Source organism: Musca autumnalis, unplaced genomic scaffold (genome assembly GCF_047663935.1).
Source record: "Musca autumnalis isolate F117 unplaced genomic scaffold, ASM4766393v1 scaffold_1, whole genome shotgun sequence".
In the NCBI taxonomy this organism is placed as follows: domain Eukaryota; kingdom Metazoa; phylum Arthropoda; class Insecta; order Diptera; family Muscidae; genus Musca; species Musca autumnalis.
The window spans coordinates 170418211-170436788 of NW_027411644.1; the positions used below are offsets into that span (position 1 = coordinate 170418211).

The 18578-nt window shown below is 36.7% G+C and overlaps 1 protein-coding gene across 10 annotated transcripts in view; it reads right to left on the reverse strand.

Moving 5' to 3' along the window:
- The window catches only part of Eip93F (Ecdysone-induced protein 93F), a 561454-nt gene that overhangs the window by 26750 nt on the left and 516126 nt on the right, over positions 1 to 18578 (reverse strand). For all 10 annotated transcript variants that reach the window (XM_073958914.1, XM_073958915.1, XM_073958918.1 and 7 more), the window contains one exon: positions 17857 to 18061. In XM_073958914.1, the coding sequence (XP_073815015.1) occupies positions 17857 to 18061 (205 nt within the window). The remainder of the gene's footprint in view (positions 1 to 17856; positions 18062 to 18578) is intronic.

Sequence of the window (18578 nt, forward strand, 5' to 3'; positions counted from 1 at the left end):
TTCTTGCAGTTTCTGGAACAGACATATTGCTGGAATTTATGCCAATACGGGCAAAATGGCAAACAATTTCAAAGTGTTTTAAGATCAGTCCCGTTGAGCTCAATAATCACATCAGAATCCGATTCCCACCATAAATTATATTTAGGGCAATCATGAATATTTCCCACGGAATTTTCCGCACGGAAAAAATTTTAAAAAGTGAAATTCTTTAAAAATCAATATTTTAAAATGTTCAAAACTACTAGAATCACTTAATTATGGAATATTCTCGCCGAATCGACAAAAATATTCCATTTTTGGACATAAATATGGAAATAAAAATTGCGAAATTGGAGAAAGGGAGCAAATACCGCACGGAATTTTTATTCATGATTGCCCTGATTGTAATTCCGGTTGAATAATGTGACCTAAAACCTTCAAAATACTGAAAATCAGGCGTTTTCGTGCTATGAGGGGCTATATCAAAATGTGAATCTGCACCTACCATTATCTGCAGGAATATTTTAATCCCCTAACGAAGACTACCCAGCAAAAATTTGGTAGGCACATATCATTACTTTCTGCATTACCAGGTAATGAGTACTCATTGCCCTCCGCATTATCAGACAGTGCATATATAACAGTTAACACATAACTAGTTACATCCTTACTTACTACTTACTTACTAAGCCGGCATGGGTGTTTTTTGTTTACAAAATTACAAAAACATGTTGATGTACATGGATGAGTTAAACCAACCCTTGTTGTTCGTGCGAGTGGCCTAGTGTGTAGTGTCTTTGGCTACAAATCAGAAGTTCGTGTGTTCAAAACTAGCAGGTATCGAATGAAAAAGAAAAAAAAAAAACAAAAAATGTGTAGTGTTGAATTTGAATATAATTTCACCTCAATTTTTTCTAAAAATAGAACTATTCTTTTTAGCTTCTTTTCGACTGTTGGTATGTGGTTAAGTAAGTACTTAAAAACATATTTAAGGAAGTACTTCCTTGTTATGACATCCCCATGTAAAAATAATGACTTTTACGGTATATTTGTAAGTAGTTACTACTGCCAAATTTTACTGAATAAAGTCATTACTTAGTAATGACTTTTTTTGCTGGGTAAATACTAAATTTCAGCTATTTTAGTTGGATAATGTGATGAAAACCTTAAAAAATCTCGAATCGGCAAGTACCGTTCTATTGGGCTTCATCAAAACATTGATCCGCACCAACAAATTCCTGGAGAATAATTTTCTAGCTCCACCGAAGACTAAATTTCTGCCATTTCGGTAAAATAATGTGACTAACACCTTCAAAAATACCGAAAATCGGGGGATTCCGTTCTATGGCAGTATATCAAAACGTGGACCTATACTGAAAAATTTCTGGCGGAAAGTTTTGTAGCCCCAAAGAAAATTAAATTTTATCCATTTAGGTAAAGTAATATGGCTAACCTTCAAAAATACCGAAAATCGGGAGGTACCGTTCTATGGGGGCTATACCAAAATGTGGACTTGTACCAACAAATTTCTGGAGAAAAGTGTTGTAGCCCCAACGAAGAATTAATGCCAAATTTCAGCCATTTCTGTGGGATGTTGATGACACAACCTTCGGAATACCGAGAATAAGAAGGTACTGTTCTATGGGGGCTATATCAAAACATGGACCGGTACCAACAAATTTCTGGAGGAAAGTTTTGTGGACTCAACGAAAATTAAATACCAAATTTCAGCCACTTCAGTGGAAAAATGATGCTAAAACCTTTAAAATACCGAATATCGAGAGGTACCGTTCTATGGGGGCTATATCAAAGCGTGGACCAATACTGACTTATTTCTGAGGGAAAGTTTTGTAGCCCCAAGGAAGACCAAATACCAAATTTCAGCCATTTCGGTGGAATAATGAGGCTAAAACCTTTAAAATTCCTAAGATCGGGAGGTATCGTTCTATGGGGTTATATTTAAAAGTGGACCTTGACCAACAATTTTCTGAAGAAAAGTTTTGTAGTCCCAATGACGACTATATACCAAATATCGTGCATTATTGTTTGATAATGACGCTGAAACCTTCAAAATACGGAAAATCGGGAGGTACCGTTCTATGGGACCTATATCAAAACTTGGATATATCAGGAAAAATGTCTAAAATTGTCTTTTCCATTTCAAAAAAATCAAAAAAAAAAATTGATGCTACATCAACGATTTTTGGTACATAGATTAAGAAAAAAATCTGCATTACAAATCTGTTTTCGTTACTAACTTTGATCGTTGCGCGCAAAAGATATGACCGTTTTAATTATGATAATTAAAAACAATTCTAAAAAAATCGCGGCTTAATATAGTTAGCTGCTATATCCTATTATCGTTATCTGAATTCGTAACCTTTGCGATGATGCAAAAAATAATCGCAAAGTCTCAATGGATTCGCGAAAAATCAAATTTGTTAAATAATTTCACGTATTTACAAACATATTTTTGAAACAATAGCGCTCATACTTACGAAAAATATATAACAAAATTATAACAGCATCCAGACATTTTGAGGAATAAAATGAAACCTAAGTTGTGAAGGTTGGAGCTATAGTATTCATGTTATTTGCAAAAATATGAAGAAAATATAACGAAAAAATTAAAATCATATTATTCTAATTTTATTTTTTTATGGTTTTATAGGAAAAGTTGGAGAAAAAATGTTTGAGTTCTTCGTCATTTTCGTGAAAATTTCACGCAATAATGATGATATTCCGTTGTAACAAATTTTTCGCTTATAGTTTTCCTATTGGATAATATTATTAGAACCTTATATTAAATCACAAGGAATTCCAATTGTGGCATAACGTTAAAATAATGTTATATTGAATATTATAACATTTGAGAAGCATATAAACCGCGTAATTATGAAAATGATATGATGCGCATCCGATTTTCCAACACAGCGAATCAATCCCTCTTATTTGATGTACAGTTTGTCAAATTCTATTTGGCGGCCACGATGTAGCATCTGCTGCATATTAGGGTGCAAAATACTGTAAAATGGTCATAATTTCCGCGAAGTTCATTTACATTTTATGCGCATCCGATTTCAATAATCACCATTAAAAAATACATCATTCTATGCCGTTTCAATGCGATCCATCAAGAGCCGTGGATGTAGCATCGCACTCAATTTTTAGAAAAAATCTATTATATCTCTGGATTTACGAGAGTTTTTAAATATCTGTTTTCGCACAGTTTAAACACGCGTATCGGTCTATTTATTTAAGTAGAACTGACACATCCAAAACGCGTTTTAATATGCGATATTTTCAAAATAATTTTTTGCAAATTTTCGAAATTTGAGGGGTATCATATCCGCCGATCTAGTGGGTGGATTTTTACGCGTCGTGGCTTGTTAGATTCAGAACGTAAAAAAACTAAATTTACGCGGGTTTCCACGGAAATCGAATGACGTTTGTCAATTTTAAACCAAAAAAATAGGTTTTTGAGAAAAATTTACGCACAAAAATTTCGTGTTTGGGCGCAGATTACTGTGATCCTGTGAGGGCTACACCCTCATGTTATACATTAAAAAATGCGAAATCGAGAGTACTACAATCAAATAATAAGCTTATAAGGAAATCCAGCTGCGCGTCCCGATTAGAGCAAAAATTAAAAAAACCCCACTTTTCTGGTTTCAAAATGTCAGCATCCGTTTGAGGTAGATACAGTGGTTATATTAAAAAATCATACATTAGAAACTTCAACTCTGAAGTGTACTCTTTAACTTTTCCTTTGAGCATTAAGCTCTACATTGTGTTGTAAAACCACTAATTGGAAAATAACATAATGAAACTCGTTTAATTCAACGATTTTTTCCGATTTTTTTACATTACTACGACCACAGCTTCCGCTCAAATTATTATTTTAAGAAACCCCTCGGTGAATCGGGCTAAAACAGTTTATTTTACCGAAATGCGGTCAAAAGTTATGGCATAGTAAAACTGATCGCGAGTTACAATACCCCATACCTCAGTTTCAACATAAGTTAATTTTCTACAAAAAGCTTGATATACACACAGATTTCTGGGGGAACGTTTTGTAGCCCCAAAGAAGACCAAATACAAAATTGGAGTCATTTCTTTAGGATAATACCGAAAATTGGGAGGTACCATTCTATGGCGTCTATATCAAAACGTAGACCTATACTGTGAAATTTCTGGAAGCAAGTTCTGCGGTCCCAATACCAAATGTCAGATATCTCTGTTAGATAATGTTGCTAAAACCTTCAAAATACCGAAAATCGGGAGGAAATCGGAAAATCTCTTCTGGAATATTTTATAACCCAATTGGAGAAAAAATACCAAATGTCATCCATCAGGGTATGATAATGACGCTGAAGTTTTCAAAATATCGAAACCAAATTTCTGGCATTTCGGTAAGATAATGTGACTAAAACCTTTAAAATACAGAAAATCAAATATCAAGACGTGGTCCTATACTGACAAATTTCTGGGGAAAGTTTTATATCTCAAAGGAAGATCTTTCTGTCATTTCGGTGGAACAATGAGGCTAAAACCTTTAAAATACCGAAGATCGGCAGATACCATTCTATGGGGGCAATATTAAAAAGTAGACCTCCACCAAAAATTTCTGAAGTAAAGTTTTGTAGCCCCAACGAGGACTAAATACCAACTTTCAGCCACTTCGGTGGGATATTGAGGCCAATCTTCGAAATATCGAAAATCGGGAGATACCCTTCATAATTCTCTTTTGGAATATTTTGTACCCCCATTGAAGACTAAATTCCAAATGTCGGCTATTTCGATATGATAATGTCGATAAAACACTGAACTACCTAAAATCAGGAGGTACTGGTCTATGGGGGATACATAAAAATGTGGTCCTATACTCAAACATTTCTGGAGAAAAGTTGTGCAGCCTTGAGCAGGACTAAATATAAACTTTCGGACATTTCGGTGAGATAATGTGGCTAAAACCTTTGCAATACGAAAACAGGTGGTACCGTTCTATTAGGGTTACATGAAGACATGGACCTATTCCGACCAATTTCTGGTGGTATTTTTTATATCCCCATCGAAGGCCATTTCGGTAAGATAATGTGGCTGAACTTAAAAAAATACCAAAAATCGGGGCTATATCTATGGGTGCTATATCAAAACGTGGACCTGTAACGAAAAATATCTGAAGATAAAATACAACAATTTAGCTATTTCGGTGGGATACAACCTTCGAAGTATTGAAAATCGGGAGGTACCATTCTATGGGGGCTATATCAAAACGTGGACCGATAACCCATTTTAAATACCAAGCATCCTATTGGTAATATAAACTTCTGTACCAAATTAAAAAGCTTGCGAACGGTATATTGATTTCAACAGACAGACGGATGGACAGACTGACATTATTATATAGACTTAGAATTCTATGCTGATGAAGCTTTTTATGGGGAAGCTTTTTTTATGGAATACCCTTATCATTAAGATTTTACCTAATCTTATGTAAAAGCTCCTCAAAATATGATACTGGGATATGAGGTTGTAAAACAGTCATAACCCTAGTGTATATACTTTATAGGGTCTGTGGAGTGTATAATGATGATTGGGTAGATATGCCTATTATTAATTCTTTAACGACGGAACCATTAATGAAAGATTTCCAATAAATTTGTTTGCTGGGCATAATCAAATTATAAACATTTCACATCATTGCTATTGCTGTTGTTGTTGCTGTTTGTTTCACGTGCTCAAAATGTGGATGACCAAATGTACGACTTTATTTTTAAATTTGCCGGTTATATATTGTTGTTGTTATTATTATTCTATTGTTGACTATTGTTGTATTTTAGTTGTGTTAATATTGTTGTTTTTATTTTTCGTGATGTGTTTTTTATGGGGGTCGTCTAATGCAGGGACGAGCTTCTTTGCTTAGATCGTATAGTGAGGGCGCCCACTGAGTTGTTTTTGCATTTGCTTCTCTCTCTCACGTACAGCGTAACTGAATGAAAACAAACAAAAACATAATGTGGTTGTTGCTTTTTTCACTCATACGTTCATACATGTCTTCGCTTTGGTTGTATTTCTGTGGTCGTCGCTGGTCTAATGTGTAGACAAGTGTTCCACATTTTAAATTGTGTTAGATGTGTTGTTGTTTTAGTAAGACTTATTATCGGCATGTGTGTCTGTCTTATTCTTCTTATTAGGAATTTATTTCTAAATCAAAGAAAATGTTAATCGTAGATTTATTGATTTTTGCATTTTGTTTATCAATGTTGAAGAATTTGAAGCATTTTATATTTTGAGACATGTTTGAGACAATTTAGCGATTCAGAAGAAATTTGTAATAATTTCATTGTTATTGAATTGTGATTTTTAATGATTTATAGCTACTGTTAAAATAGGAATGTATATTTAAATTGTAATCATGTTGTGGTCATTGAGCCAGCGCACAGTGGATGCGCCCATCGACACAAATGCAAAATCACGTCATTAATTTAGGACTTTTATGAAGGGGATCGCTTTTAAATATTCTGATTTTTTCGAAATTCAACTCGCTTTTAACATTATTACAGTTCAATTCCATTTAGTGTCGATCAGTTTTGTCCCTTCGTTGGAGTTTTGCCCCTGTGAGGCTGACACAACAAATCTCGAAGGGAGTAACTAATTTTGTCCAAACTTAATTCAACGTAGACCGCCTACGCTCAGATTAAGTTGTTTTATAACGGTACACTATTTCGGGTACCCCTCATACAAATCTCAGACAATTGATTAAATGCAATTTAAGGCCAGTTCGAGTTTCGAAAATCTTATCGAATGTAACCCTTGTGATCCTTAATAACTTTGGATCTCGTAATATTTTGTCCAATCTTAGTTTAAGTTCGAAGATGATGCTTATCGGTCCACTGCTTCATGTTCGAAAGTCCAAAAATATCCGCGAACATGATACTCGCGATATCTAATAAATGGTGAAACCGATTTGGTTCAAATTCTCATAATATTCTGTCCAAACATAGTTTAAGTTCGAAAATTGGCCATGTCCTCACAAATGCTCAACTTTTTCTTTAAGTGCAGTTTAAGGTCTGTTCTAAGGATCCTTTGAAAATGTTTACCCAAGGTACTCGTTGTGGTCCGGGTGACATAGGGGATGGAAGATACCAAGGAACGGTCCTGACCGGTTTTAACATGGCAAAGCCCAGGATTTATCTTGGTCCCTCTTTCATCTCATGTGGGCACTGACCTCTGGTAGCAAGCTTCACCCCAGTGAATGAAAGACTTGCTGCAATTCGATTAAAAGCTAAATTCTTCAACATCAGCTTTATTTGCGCTCATGCTCCCACTGAAGAAAAGGACGAACAGACCAAAGATATATTTTACGAGGGCTTAGAAGAAACATATGACCGTTGCCCTGCCCATGACATTAAAATCATTCTAGGCGATTTTAATGCCAAAATTGGGAAGGAGAATATCTTTGGCCCAACAGTCGGGAAATTCAGTCTCCACAGTGAAACATCTGACAATTGTATGAGGCTGATAGACTTTGCAGCTGCAAAAACATGGTAGTTAGCAGTACCAGATTTAATCATCTCGATATTCATAAGGTTACCTGGCTGTCTCCAGGTCAGAAAGCAAGAAATCAAATTGATCATGTTGTGATAGATGGAAGACATTCATCGAGAGTGTTGGATGTATGATCGTTCCGAGGCTGCAATCACAACAGATAGCCACAGCATATTCCACTCAAATAGCCCAATTGCTTAATCAAAGCACTCCTCATCCCGATAACATATCAGCGCAATGGCTAAGCATTGCCCACTCCATGCAAACAGCCGCAAAATCCATTCTTGGATACCAGAGACCTCCACCAAGGAATCCATGGTATGATCAGGAGTGTCGTGCTGCCACCGAAGAGAAAAATGCGGCATATAGGGCTACTTTACAATCCGTAGCAACGCGTAGCGCACGAGAGAGATATAGGGAGAAAAGGAGAGAGAAGAAACGTCTTTCCCCCAGGAAAAAGAGAGTGATGGAAAAGCGGGAGTGTGAAACAATCGAGATGTACAGGAACCAGAATGAAGTCCGAAAATTCTACCAAAGAGTCAAGCATCAAACTGATGGCTTTTGTACAGGCACATACTCCTGTAGAGACCAGCAAGGTAATTTGGTAACTGACACTATCTGTACTCAGGATATGGAAAGAACATTTTTCAAAACTGTTGGTATCCAATAGCAGCGAAGCCGACGAAGATACCACAGTCCCAATCCCAGAAGATGGTATTGAATGTATACCGCCCAGCCAAGATGAGGTAAAGACAACAATAAATCGGCTGAAGTATAATAAGGCAGCAGGAGCCGATGGCTTCCCAGCCGAGTTGTTCAAAACCGGAGGCGACACGCTGATAAGGTGTATTCATCAGCTAGTTAGCACCATATGGCAGGAAGAACCAGTTCCCGACGATTGGAACCTGATTATCCTGTGCCCCGTCCACAAGAAGGGAGATAAGACTGTATGCTCTAACTATAGGGGCAGAAGTCTACTCCCTATTGCATGCAATATTGTGTCAGGGATATTGTGCGAACGACTAAAGCCTATGGTCAACGAGATAATTGGACCATACCAATGCGGCATTAGACCTGGCAAGTCCACCATTGACCAGATATTTACCCTGCGGCAAATCTTGGAAAAGACCCAAGAGATGCAGATAGACACCTACCACCTTTTTGTCGATTATAAAGCAGCCTTCGACAGCCCGCTGCCTTCAAAGGTATTCCAAGCCATGTCTGAATTCGGGATCCCCGCAAAGCTCATCCGGCTTTGTAAAATGACTTTAACTGACACGAAGTCCTCAGTTAAATAGGAAAGAACCTCTCCGAAGAGTTTGGTACCAAAAGAGGTTTCAGACAAGGAGACAGCCTTTCGTGTGATCTCTTCAACAACCTGCTGGAAAAGGTTATACGAGAGGCAAACGTCAAAAGAAGTGGCACAATCTACACCAATAGTCACATGTTACTTGCTTATGCTGATGATATAGACATCATGGGTCGATCAGAATTAACTGATATCTTTATGAAGGAGAATCTGCTAAAGTGGGTCTGGCGGTAAACGGTGAGAAGACCAAGTTAATGGTGTCGACGCGCAATGCGTCCATTGAGCTCGGACCGACTGTGGAAGTTGGTTCCCATAATATTGAGGTGGTAAAAGATTTCGTCTACCTCGGCATCTCCGTAAACACAACAATCGACATCAGTTGTGAAATAAAAAGAAGAATTGTATTGGCCAACAGATGCTACTTTGGATTAAGTAAGCAGTTTAAAAACAAAGCCACATCTCGTCAAACAAAAATAACGCTCTACAAAACACTGATACTACCCTGCTGATGTATGGCTCCGAAGCCTGGGTACTTGCGCAAGCAAACATGGCAGTGCTTGGTGTGTTTGAGAGAAAAATTCTTCGAAAGATCTACGGACCAATCTGCGTTGACGGTGAATATCGACGTCGCATGAACCACGAGCTGTATATGCTATACAACGACATCGATATTGTTAAACGTATCGAGATGCAGCGATTGCGTTGGCTAGGCCATATCATAAGAATGAGCGATGATGAACCCGTTAAAAAGGCGTATAAATACGGACCGCTTGGCGGTGCACGCAGACTTGGCAGGCCAAGGAATAGATTGCGCAAACAAGTGGATGATGAGATGAAAAGGCGCGGTATTCCAGAGTGCGAAGCAACAAATAGAGAGAAAGTGAGATCTTTTCTTAGTTCGGCCTATGGAACAAATGTTCTGTATGTTTTTCGTGGGCAGTCCATGTTTCCTGATATAATGTTCCAAATGCCCTAGGTTATACGGTGACCAACTGAAATGAATGATGGACATGATATCTATCGAAATAAATGATTTGGAGTAATTTTTTAAGGTCCAGTTATAAAATTAACGATGTTGTCCAGTCCTTCTGGTTCCTTTTCCTCACCCCTTTTGAGATTTCATCCAAATCCATATTTTTGTCGGCAAGTTTATTCGTCCCGAAAGTGCCAAAAAATTCTGAAAGCCTTCTAAAGGTCAACTGATCATCTGATTCACACAAAAGTTATGTTTTTTTTTTCAACCGCTAAGTATTATTTGATCATCATATAAAATTGCAGACTTTTTAACTGTTTAAGCCCTAACCTCATTTGAAATTTCGTGCTGATCGGACTAGAATTGTGAGATATAGACAGACAACAAATTGTTCTTGGCCCATTCCACCCGCTAAATAATTGACGACCATCTCCAAATCTATATGTACCCATTCTATAAGATACGAATTTTTCGCTTTGTCACCCATGGAGTCAGCGGGCCCCACCCGAAATGTTCATTTTACCTGCAAAAATTTAAATTTTGTCCAAAAATTTTACTTTTTTATAAGTTTCTAAATATTAACATCGACAATTTCTTAAAACTGTTTTTCCTAAAAAAAAAAACATTTCTGTCTCACCACCCCCCCAAACGTATGTCAGCAATTAAGATTTACGAAAATAATTGTTGACGTCGCGACAACATTGAAAATTATGTAGATTTGTTTTTGTGTTGCAACTTTTTATTTGTTTTATGTTTTTTTTTTTTGTATTATATGTAGACATTTGTTGTTGTCGGTTGCTGTTGTTGCTGTTTGTCGGTTATGTTGTTATTATGTAGCCAGACATTTGGGAGATGGCAGCAGCAACAACAATTAAGTAAAAGATGGTACCTTAACACTCATAAATGTTGGTTGAGATGAGGAACAGTGTTTAGGAAAAAATTAAAAAAAAATCTATACTTTCAGTGAACACATGTTGATCACTCACCAAGCTTTTAATGACCTACAGTAGGATCGAACATTTCGTGTCTTTCATCCAACAAAATAATTTTCTCTCATTAACAAACAACGTATTTATATAGAACGTTTTAGTGGTCGTAACTACATTATTTTACCATGGACAAATCATGTTAATACATCAAATATTGTCTAGGACAAAACCACTGTTCGCCATGACATGTCTGTGTTCCGTTCAGAGTAACGACTACTTATTTTGTTTAAGAGGTGTGATTAAAAAAATATGTACAACATATGTACATGTGTACATAAATACAAAAAATACACATGTATGTGCAATGTATACAAAATGTTACAACGAAAAATATACCGGCACCGGTGTATACACGTTCATATGCATATGGACATATTTCAGATTATGAGTAAAGTAAACCTGCCAAAAACCAACCAAAAAAAAAAACTCCAAACTCTGTTCATTCTAAACGAATAGGCAAATCTGTAAGGGGGGAAAAGTAATGAAGGCAAGTGACTAGGGTCTCTTGTTATTTTTTTTAATTTTTTTGTTGTGATTTCCACAAAAGAGACGAGACTTGAACATGAATAGGTGCTAAAAACATCATCAAACAGCGACTAAGTGAACGAAAATAATGTTGTCGCTGTTGGGAATTCAAATTTGTTTGGTTTTTTTTTCGGGTGGAAATGGCAACAACAATTTAAGTTGCTGCACAAAAAAAAACGTTGTTTTTCGACAACAATGCATTTGGTCGGCAAATAAACATACATACATAAGTCCATATATATATGAGAGTATGTATGGGCATGGCCCATGTAAAGCACCTGCCATTAAAAAAAAAGAAAACGTTCGAAGTCATGTCCCATAACATATGAGTAGACATCACCCTTGAATTTTAACCCAGACTCCGATTTTTTTACATTTTTAATGTGAAATCTGTTGTTGTGTGATACTCTGCTGTAGAGTATGAAGGATAGGCATATTGGGTTGACATTTTGTTTGTTATCTCATAAAGAATAAACCAGCAAAAAATTGGTAGCCACATACACCGAATAACCCATTACAAAATAATGTAAATAAGCTATTTTCTGCATTACCAATAGACTAAAAAATAAATAGAATTTTTCAAGGCAAAACAACTTATATAACTCATTACACTGGGCTTGTGTGTCTGACCACAAAACCACTACAAAACAACACAACAACAACAAAAAATATATATTTAGGGGGTTTTTAGAATCTTGTGGACCTTTTGCTCGTATGAACTTGCCGACAAAAATATGGATTTGGAATAAAGCTCCAGGAGTTACCTGAAGAAACGGTCCGCATTGACCATTTTGAAAGTGAATCTTATTTTCGATAGACAACAGTCATTTCAGTTAGACACCGTATTATTTACAACTTTATAACCATTATATCAGGAAGTATGGACTTGCCTGCGAAAAACATAATATTGCTGTAAGCAGGACCTCAAGGAATATCTTCGGGAATAACTTCCAAAGATCCTAGAACAGATCTTAAACTGCATTTAAACAAAAATGTTGAACTTTTGTGAGGAAGGTACCATAAGAGGCGGACCAATATAACCCATTTTCGAACTTCAACTAAGTTTGGACCAAATATTACTAGATCAAAAGCTTGTTGCGTCGTAATAGGAGACACGAGAAGAAGCAGCTGCAAAAAAAATCTTTTCCGAATTTGTGTGTGGGAGGTACCCGAAGGACTGGTAGAAATATTACGATGTGCAAAGTATGGACTTTAACGAAAATTTTCGAAATTTTTTTGGGGAGGTACATGGGGGTGTGTTCCTCCATAGAACGGTACCTCCCGATTTTCGATATTTTGAAGGTAGTGACTTCAATATCCCACTGACAGTTGGTATTTAGTTTTCGTTAGGAATATAAAACGTTCCACCTGAAATGTGACAGTGTAGGTCTACGCCTTTATATAGCCCTCAAAGAACGGAAGCTCCCGATAGTCGGTATTTTGAAGGATGTGACCTCAATATTTCACCGAAATGGCTAAAATTTGGCACTTAGTCTTCATTGGGGGTATAAAACTTTTCTTCCGGAATTTCTCGGTCCACGTCTTTATATAGCCCCCATAGAACGATGCCTTCCGATTTTCCATATTTTGAAGGTTGTGGCCTCAATATCTAACCGAAATGATTTAAATTTGGTATTTAGTCTTCCTTTCGGGGTACAAAACTTTCCACCAGCAATTTGTCGGTATACGTTTTCATATAGCCCTCATAGAAGGGTACTTCCGATTTTTCTGTATATTGAAAGTTGTGGCCTCAATGTCGAACCAAAATGGCTGAAATTTGGCATTTGGTCTTCTTTGGGGTTATAAAACTATCCGCTTGAAAATTGTCTTTATAAGTCTACGTCTTTATATAGCCCCCATAAAAGGGTACCTCCCGATTTTTTGTATTTTGTAGGTTGTGGCTGCAATATCCCACTAAGATGGCGTTTAGTCTTCGTTGGGTATATACAATTTTCCACCAGAAATTTGTTGTTATAGGTCCACGTCTTCATATAGCCCTCACAGAAGGGTACCTCCCGATTCTCGGTATTTTGAGATCCAACCAAAATGGCTGAATTTTGTTTGTTTTTAGTCTTCCTGGCGTTGTAAAACTTTCCAACTGAAATTTGTCGGTACAAATAAAAGTTTTCGCATAGTTCCCATATGGGGTACTTCCGGATTTTCTGTGTTTTTAAGGTTGTGGCCTCAATATTCAACCGAAATGGCTGAAGTTTGGCATTTAGTCTTTGTTGGGTATGTACAACTTTCGCATAGTTCCCATAGGAGGGTACTTCCGGATTGTTTGTATTCATATAAACCCCATAGAACGGTAACTCCCGATTTTAGGTAGTTTGAAGGTTGCGACCCCGATTTCCCAGAGGAATGGCTGAAATTTGGTATATGGTATTCGTTGGGGGTATAAGACTTTCGACCTGAAATTATCGGTATAAGTCCGTATCTTTATATAGCTCCCATGGCAGGGTACCTCCAAATTTTTGATTTTTTGAAGGTTGTGGCCTCAATATCCAACCAAAATTTGGCGTTTAGTCTTCATTTGGGGTATGACACTTTTCACCTAAATCTTCTCGTTATAGGTCCACGTTTTCATATAGTCTCCATAGAACAGAACCCCCGATTTTCGGTATTTTGAAGGTTGTGACCTCAATATCTTGGCGAAAAGACTGATATTTGGTATTTAGTCTTCGTTGCGAATATAAAACTTCTCACCTGAAATTTGTCAGTATAGGTCCACGTCTTTATATAGCCCTCATAGAACGGAACCTCCCGATTGTCGGTATTTTGAAGGTTGTGACCTCAATATCTCACCGAAATGGCTGAAGTTTGGCACTTAGTATTCATTGGGGGCATACAATTTTTCAGCTGAAATTTGTCGTTATAGGTCCTCGTCTTCATATAGCCCCCATAGAAGGGTACTTCCGGATTTTCTGTGTTTTGAAGGATGTGGCCACAATATTCAACCGAAATGGCTGAAGTTTGGCATTTAGTCTTTGTTGGGTATGTACAACTTTCCACCTGAAATTTATCGGTACAGGTCCGAGATTTTGCATAGTTCCCATAAGAGGCATTTCGTCTTCGTTGGTGGTATAAAACATTCCATCAGAAATTTGTCGGTATAGGTCCACGTTTTCACATAGTCTCCACAGGACGGAACCTCCCGATTGTCCGTATTTTGAAGGTTGTGACCCCAATGTCTTACCGAAATGGCTGAAATTTGGCATTTGTCTTCGTTGGGGGTATAAAACTTTCAACCTGAAATTTGTCGGTATAGGTCTACGTTTTCATATGGTCCCCTTAGAACGGTACCTCCCGATTTTAAGTAGTTTGAAGGTTGCGACCCTAATATCCCACAGGAATGACTGATATTATCTTTATATAGCCCCCATTACAGGGTACCTCCAGATTTTCGGTTTTTTTAAGGTTGTGGCCTCAATATCCAACTAAAATTTGGCGTGTAGTCTTCGTTGGGTGTGTGATACTTCTCACCTAAATCTTCTCGTTATAGGTCCACGTGTTCATATAGCCCCCATAAAACGGCACCTCCCGATTTTCGGTATTTTGAAGGTTGTGACCTCAATATCCCACCGAAATGGCTGAAATTTTGTATTTAGTCTTCGTTTGGAATATAAAACTTCCCGCCTGAATTTTTTCAGTATAGGTCACGTCTTTATATAACCCTCATAGAACGGAACCTCCCGATTGTCGGTATTTGGACGGTTGTGGCCTCAATATCCCACCGAAATGCCTGAAATTTGTCGTTATAGGTCCACGTCTTCATAGAGCCACCATAGAAGGGTACTTCCGCAATCTGAAATTTGTCGGTATAGGTCTACGTCTTCATATGGCCCCCTTAGAACCGTACCTCCCGATTTTCGGTTGTTTGAAAGTTGTGGCCCCATATTCCCACAGGAATGGCTGAAATTTGGTCTTTGGTATTCGTTGGGGGTATAAGACTTTCCTCCTGAAATTTGTCGGTATAGGTCCGTATCTTTATATAGCCCCATGGAAGGGTACCTCCAGATTTTCGGTTTTTTGAAGGTTGTAGCCTCAATATCAAACCAAAATTTGGCGTTTAGTCTTCGTTGGGGGTATGACACTATTCACCAAAATCTTGTCGTTATAGGTCCACGTTTTCATATAGCACCCATAGAACGGCACCTCCCGATTGTCGGTATTTTGAAGGTTGTGACCTCAATATCTTACCGAAATGGCTGAAATTTGGCATTTGGTCTTCGTTGGGGGTATAAAACCTTCCTGAAATTTGTCGGTATAGGTATACGTTTTCATATGGCCCCCTTAGAACCGTACCTCCCGATTTTCGGTATTTTGAAAGTGGTGGCCTCAATATTCCACCACAATGACTGAAATTTGGCATTTGGTCTTCGATGGGGGTATAACACTTTTCGCCTGAAATTTTTCGGTATAGGACAACCTTTTCATATAGCCAACATAGAAGAGTACCACCCGATTCAAGATTTTTTTAAGATTTTAGTCACACATTTCTGCTGAATTGTTTGGTAGAAAACTTGCTCGCAAGAAACTATCCATGTATATCCGGGTTTTAGTCTAGCCCACATGAATCGGTTTTGGCCACTTTTATGTATTTCGCGGCTTTTTCTTGTCAACGTTTCGAACCGAGAGAGCAGAAATTTGGTATATTGTGTTGTCAGAGGATACCAAAGCTAAATTCGGAAAATTGTTAATATTGGTTTGGTTTGGAAAGAACAACGATTACACCCCAAGTGAGCTATTTTAAAGGTCTTCGCTACATTTGCCTTCTCAAGTGGTTATAACTTGGTATTTTGGAATATTAATGGGTAGAATACCTTCACGCAAATATTTATCAATATAAAGTTAGGATATTCTGCTCTTCGAAGGAATAAACCTTAACGTAGTGGAAGATCCTAGAACTTTCATGAACGAAATGAAACTAATTGATCCTATTTACTTCAAAACAGTCCGTGGTGGAGGATATAAAAAGTTCAGCCCGCTCGAACTTGATTTATTTTCCATTCCGCGGAATCGAATGTATGGGTAAGGCAAACAAAATTCGTTCCTGCCAAACTTAATGCTGTTTGATTTTTCGTTGTTGTCAGTGGTGCTTTTGTAACAACAAAAATTGCTACATTTCCCTCCAAATACGAAAACAACAACAACATTAAGTATACGCTTATAAAGGTAGTATGTAAAGGGATTCTTGGCTAAATGTGTATTTTCCCGTAGTATAATAATATGTGTGCATTTTTGTTGATATATGTATGTATGAGCTTTTATGTGTAACATGCCATTCATTTGCTCATTATTGCTGCTGTTGTTGTTGTTGCTGCTGCTCGCTGTCATTTAAAGGACAGTGTCAGTTGCACTTTTGTTATTATTGCCATTGTCGTTGTTGTTGTTGCTGTTGCTGCTACTACTGTTATCGTCATGTTTTTTCGGTGAATGGTATTAATTTTTTCGTTGTTGTTGCATTGCAATTAACTTTGGTTCATTTTAAAATGTTTTGTGTGATCCACACCATTATTCTCTCCTCTTTCCATTAATTTTGTTATTATTTTTTTTTTGTTTGTTAACCAATTTTTATTTTTGTCCATTTTTTATGTCGTTTTTTTGCATTTGCGCAATTAAAAGTTCTCTTTTTGTATTTTACATAAAAAATGTATGAGTATGAGTGTTCGTGTGTGTGTGTACAAGTTCCAAAGTATATTAAGGGGTTTTGGGGATTATTTGTTTCACTTCCAATTTACCTCTGTAGCCGTTTGTTGCAGGCAGGCTGCAGTCAAGTGCAGCATCATCACCATCTACTCACCTCAGTGAGGTTTAAAGAGGGGGGTGGCGAAACCTTAAAAATTGTGAATTGGGAGATTATGGAGGATTTTCATTTCATAGAAATTTCACATTAATTTGAAATTACAAATGAAATACATGCATAGAAAAATCGTGCATGCATGTATTGGTAATTTTGACATGTTAAGGGCTTTATGTGAATATTAATCTACAAAACTTACTCCACTCTCAGCCAACCAGTCATGAAGTGTAGCCAAATTAGTAGCTTATAAATTGATTTCTTTATACAAAAAAAAAAAAAAAAAAAAAATCAAATTGGGTGGAGTGGTTGTAACAATGATCAATGAATGATATTTTTCCATAAGAAAATATTAGTATGTTATGATAGCTTCAGAAGAAATAGTTTTCTGTACTGAAATCTATCACAAGTGATATTTTTGTATTTCAATCAAAATTATAAGAAGGTCTGCTATAAGATTTCAAGATAACAAATAAACATTTTTTTATTTATTTATGTATTTAAATGTTTATTATAATAACAAATTATAATAAAATTATAATTACAAAGCACTTGCAACAAAGGCTATCGGCTTAAACAAATATACATTGTTATTCACAATATTTTGGTGCAGACGATTTTTAACCGTTATTATTTATTTTACAGCTATAGTATTATTTTTGATGAAGAAAGGCTATCCCCAAAATCAAGATTTGAAATATTTACTCAAAACATATTTTTATTCACTTACCTAACGCTCTTCAAATCACCACTAATTGATGAATTTGGAGACGGTTTGGAACTTAAATCTAAAGGTTGTTCACCGGTGGCATCACTGGGACTGGGTGAATCCTTTAGAGAAGGACTAATAGCGGCGGCTGATGTATCTGAGGTAGTTGGTGTAACCGAATCTGGTTGAGATTGTTGTTGTTGTTGCTGATTTATCCAATTCAAATCTGGAAAGAAAAAGAAACATATGTATTTTGTGTTATTTTTTGGATAATATGGACAAAACAAATAAGTCAAATTTAAAAATAATTTATTTTAAACAAATTAACTAAATGGACTTTAAATTTCAATTCAATTTCAAATTATTTACATTCAATACAAAGAAAGCCATTATATATTATCTATATTTCGTGGATAGGTTCAACGGGTTAATCGGATATATATTTTTTTCAATTTAGACAACGCGGATAAGTCATAAAAGTCGTGGGTAAGTCCAACAGGTTATTCGGATAAATCATAGATCATTCTATTTGGGCGACTCGTGAAATGCATTCACAACATTTGGATAACGTGGATAAAACTTAAATGTCATTTGGGTAACACGGATAAGTTTCTGAGAAATAGCTGTTTCTTTCTCCAGAAATTTGCAAGAATTACGTATTTTCCAAAATTGAGGATTATTTTTCGTCTTTGAACAACAATCCCGAGGCGGCGGGTTCTTCGACACCGTATTGACCCGGAACT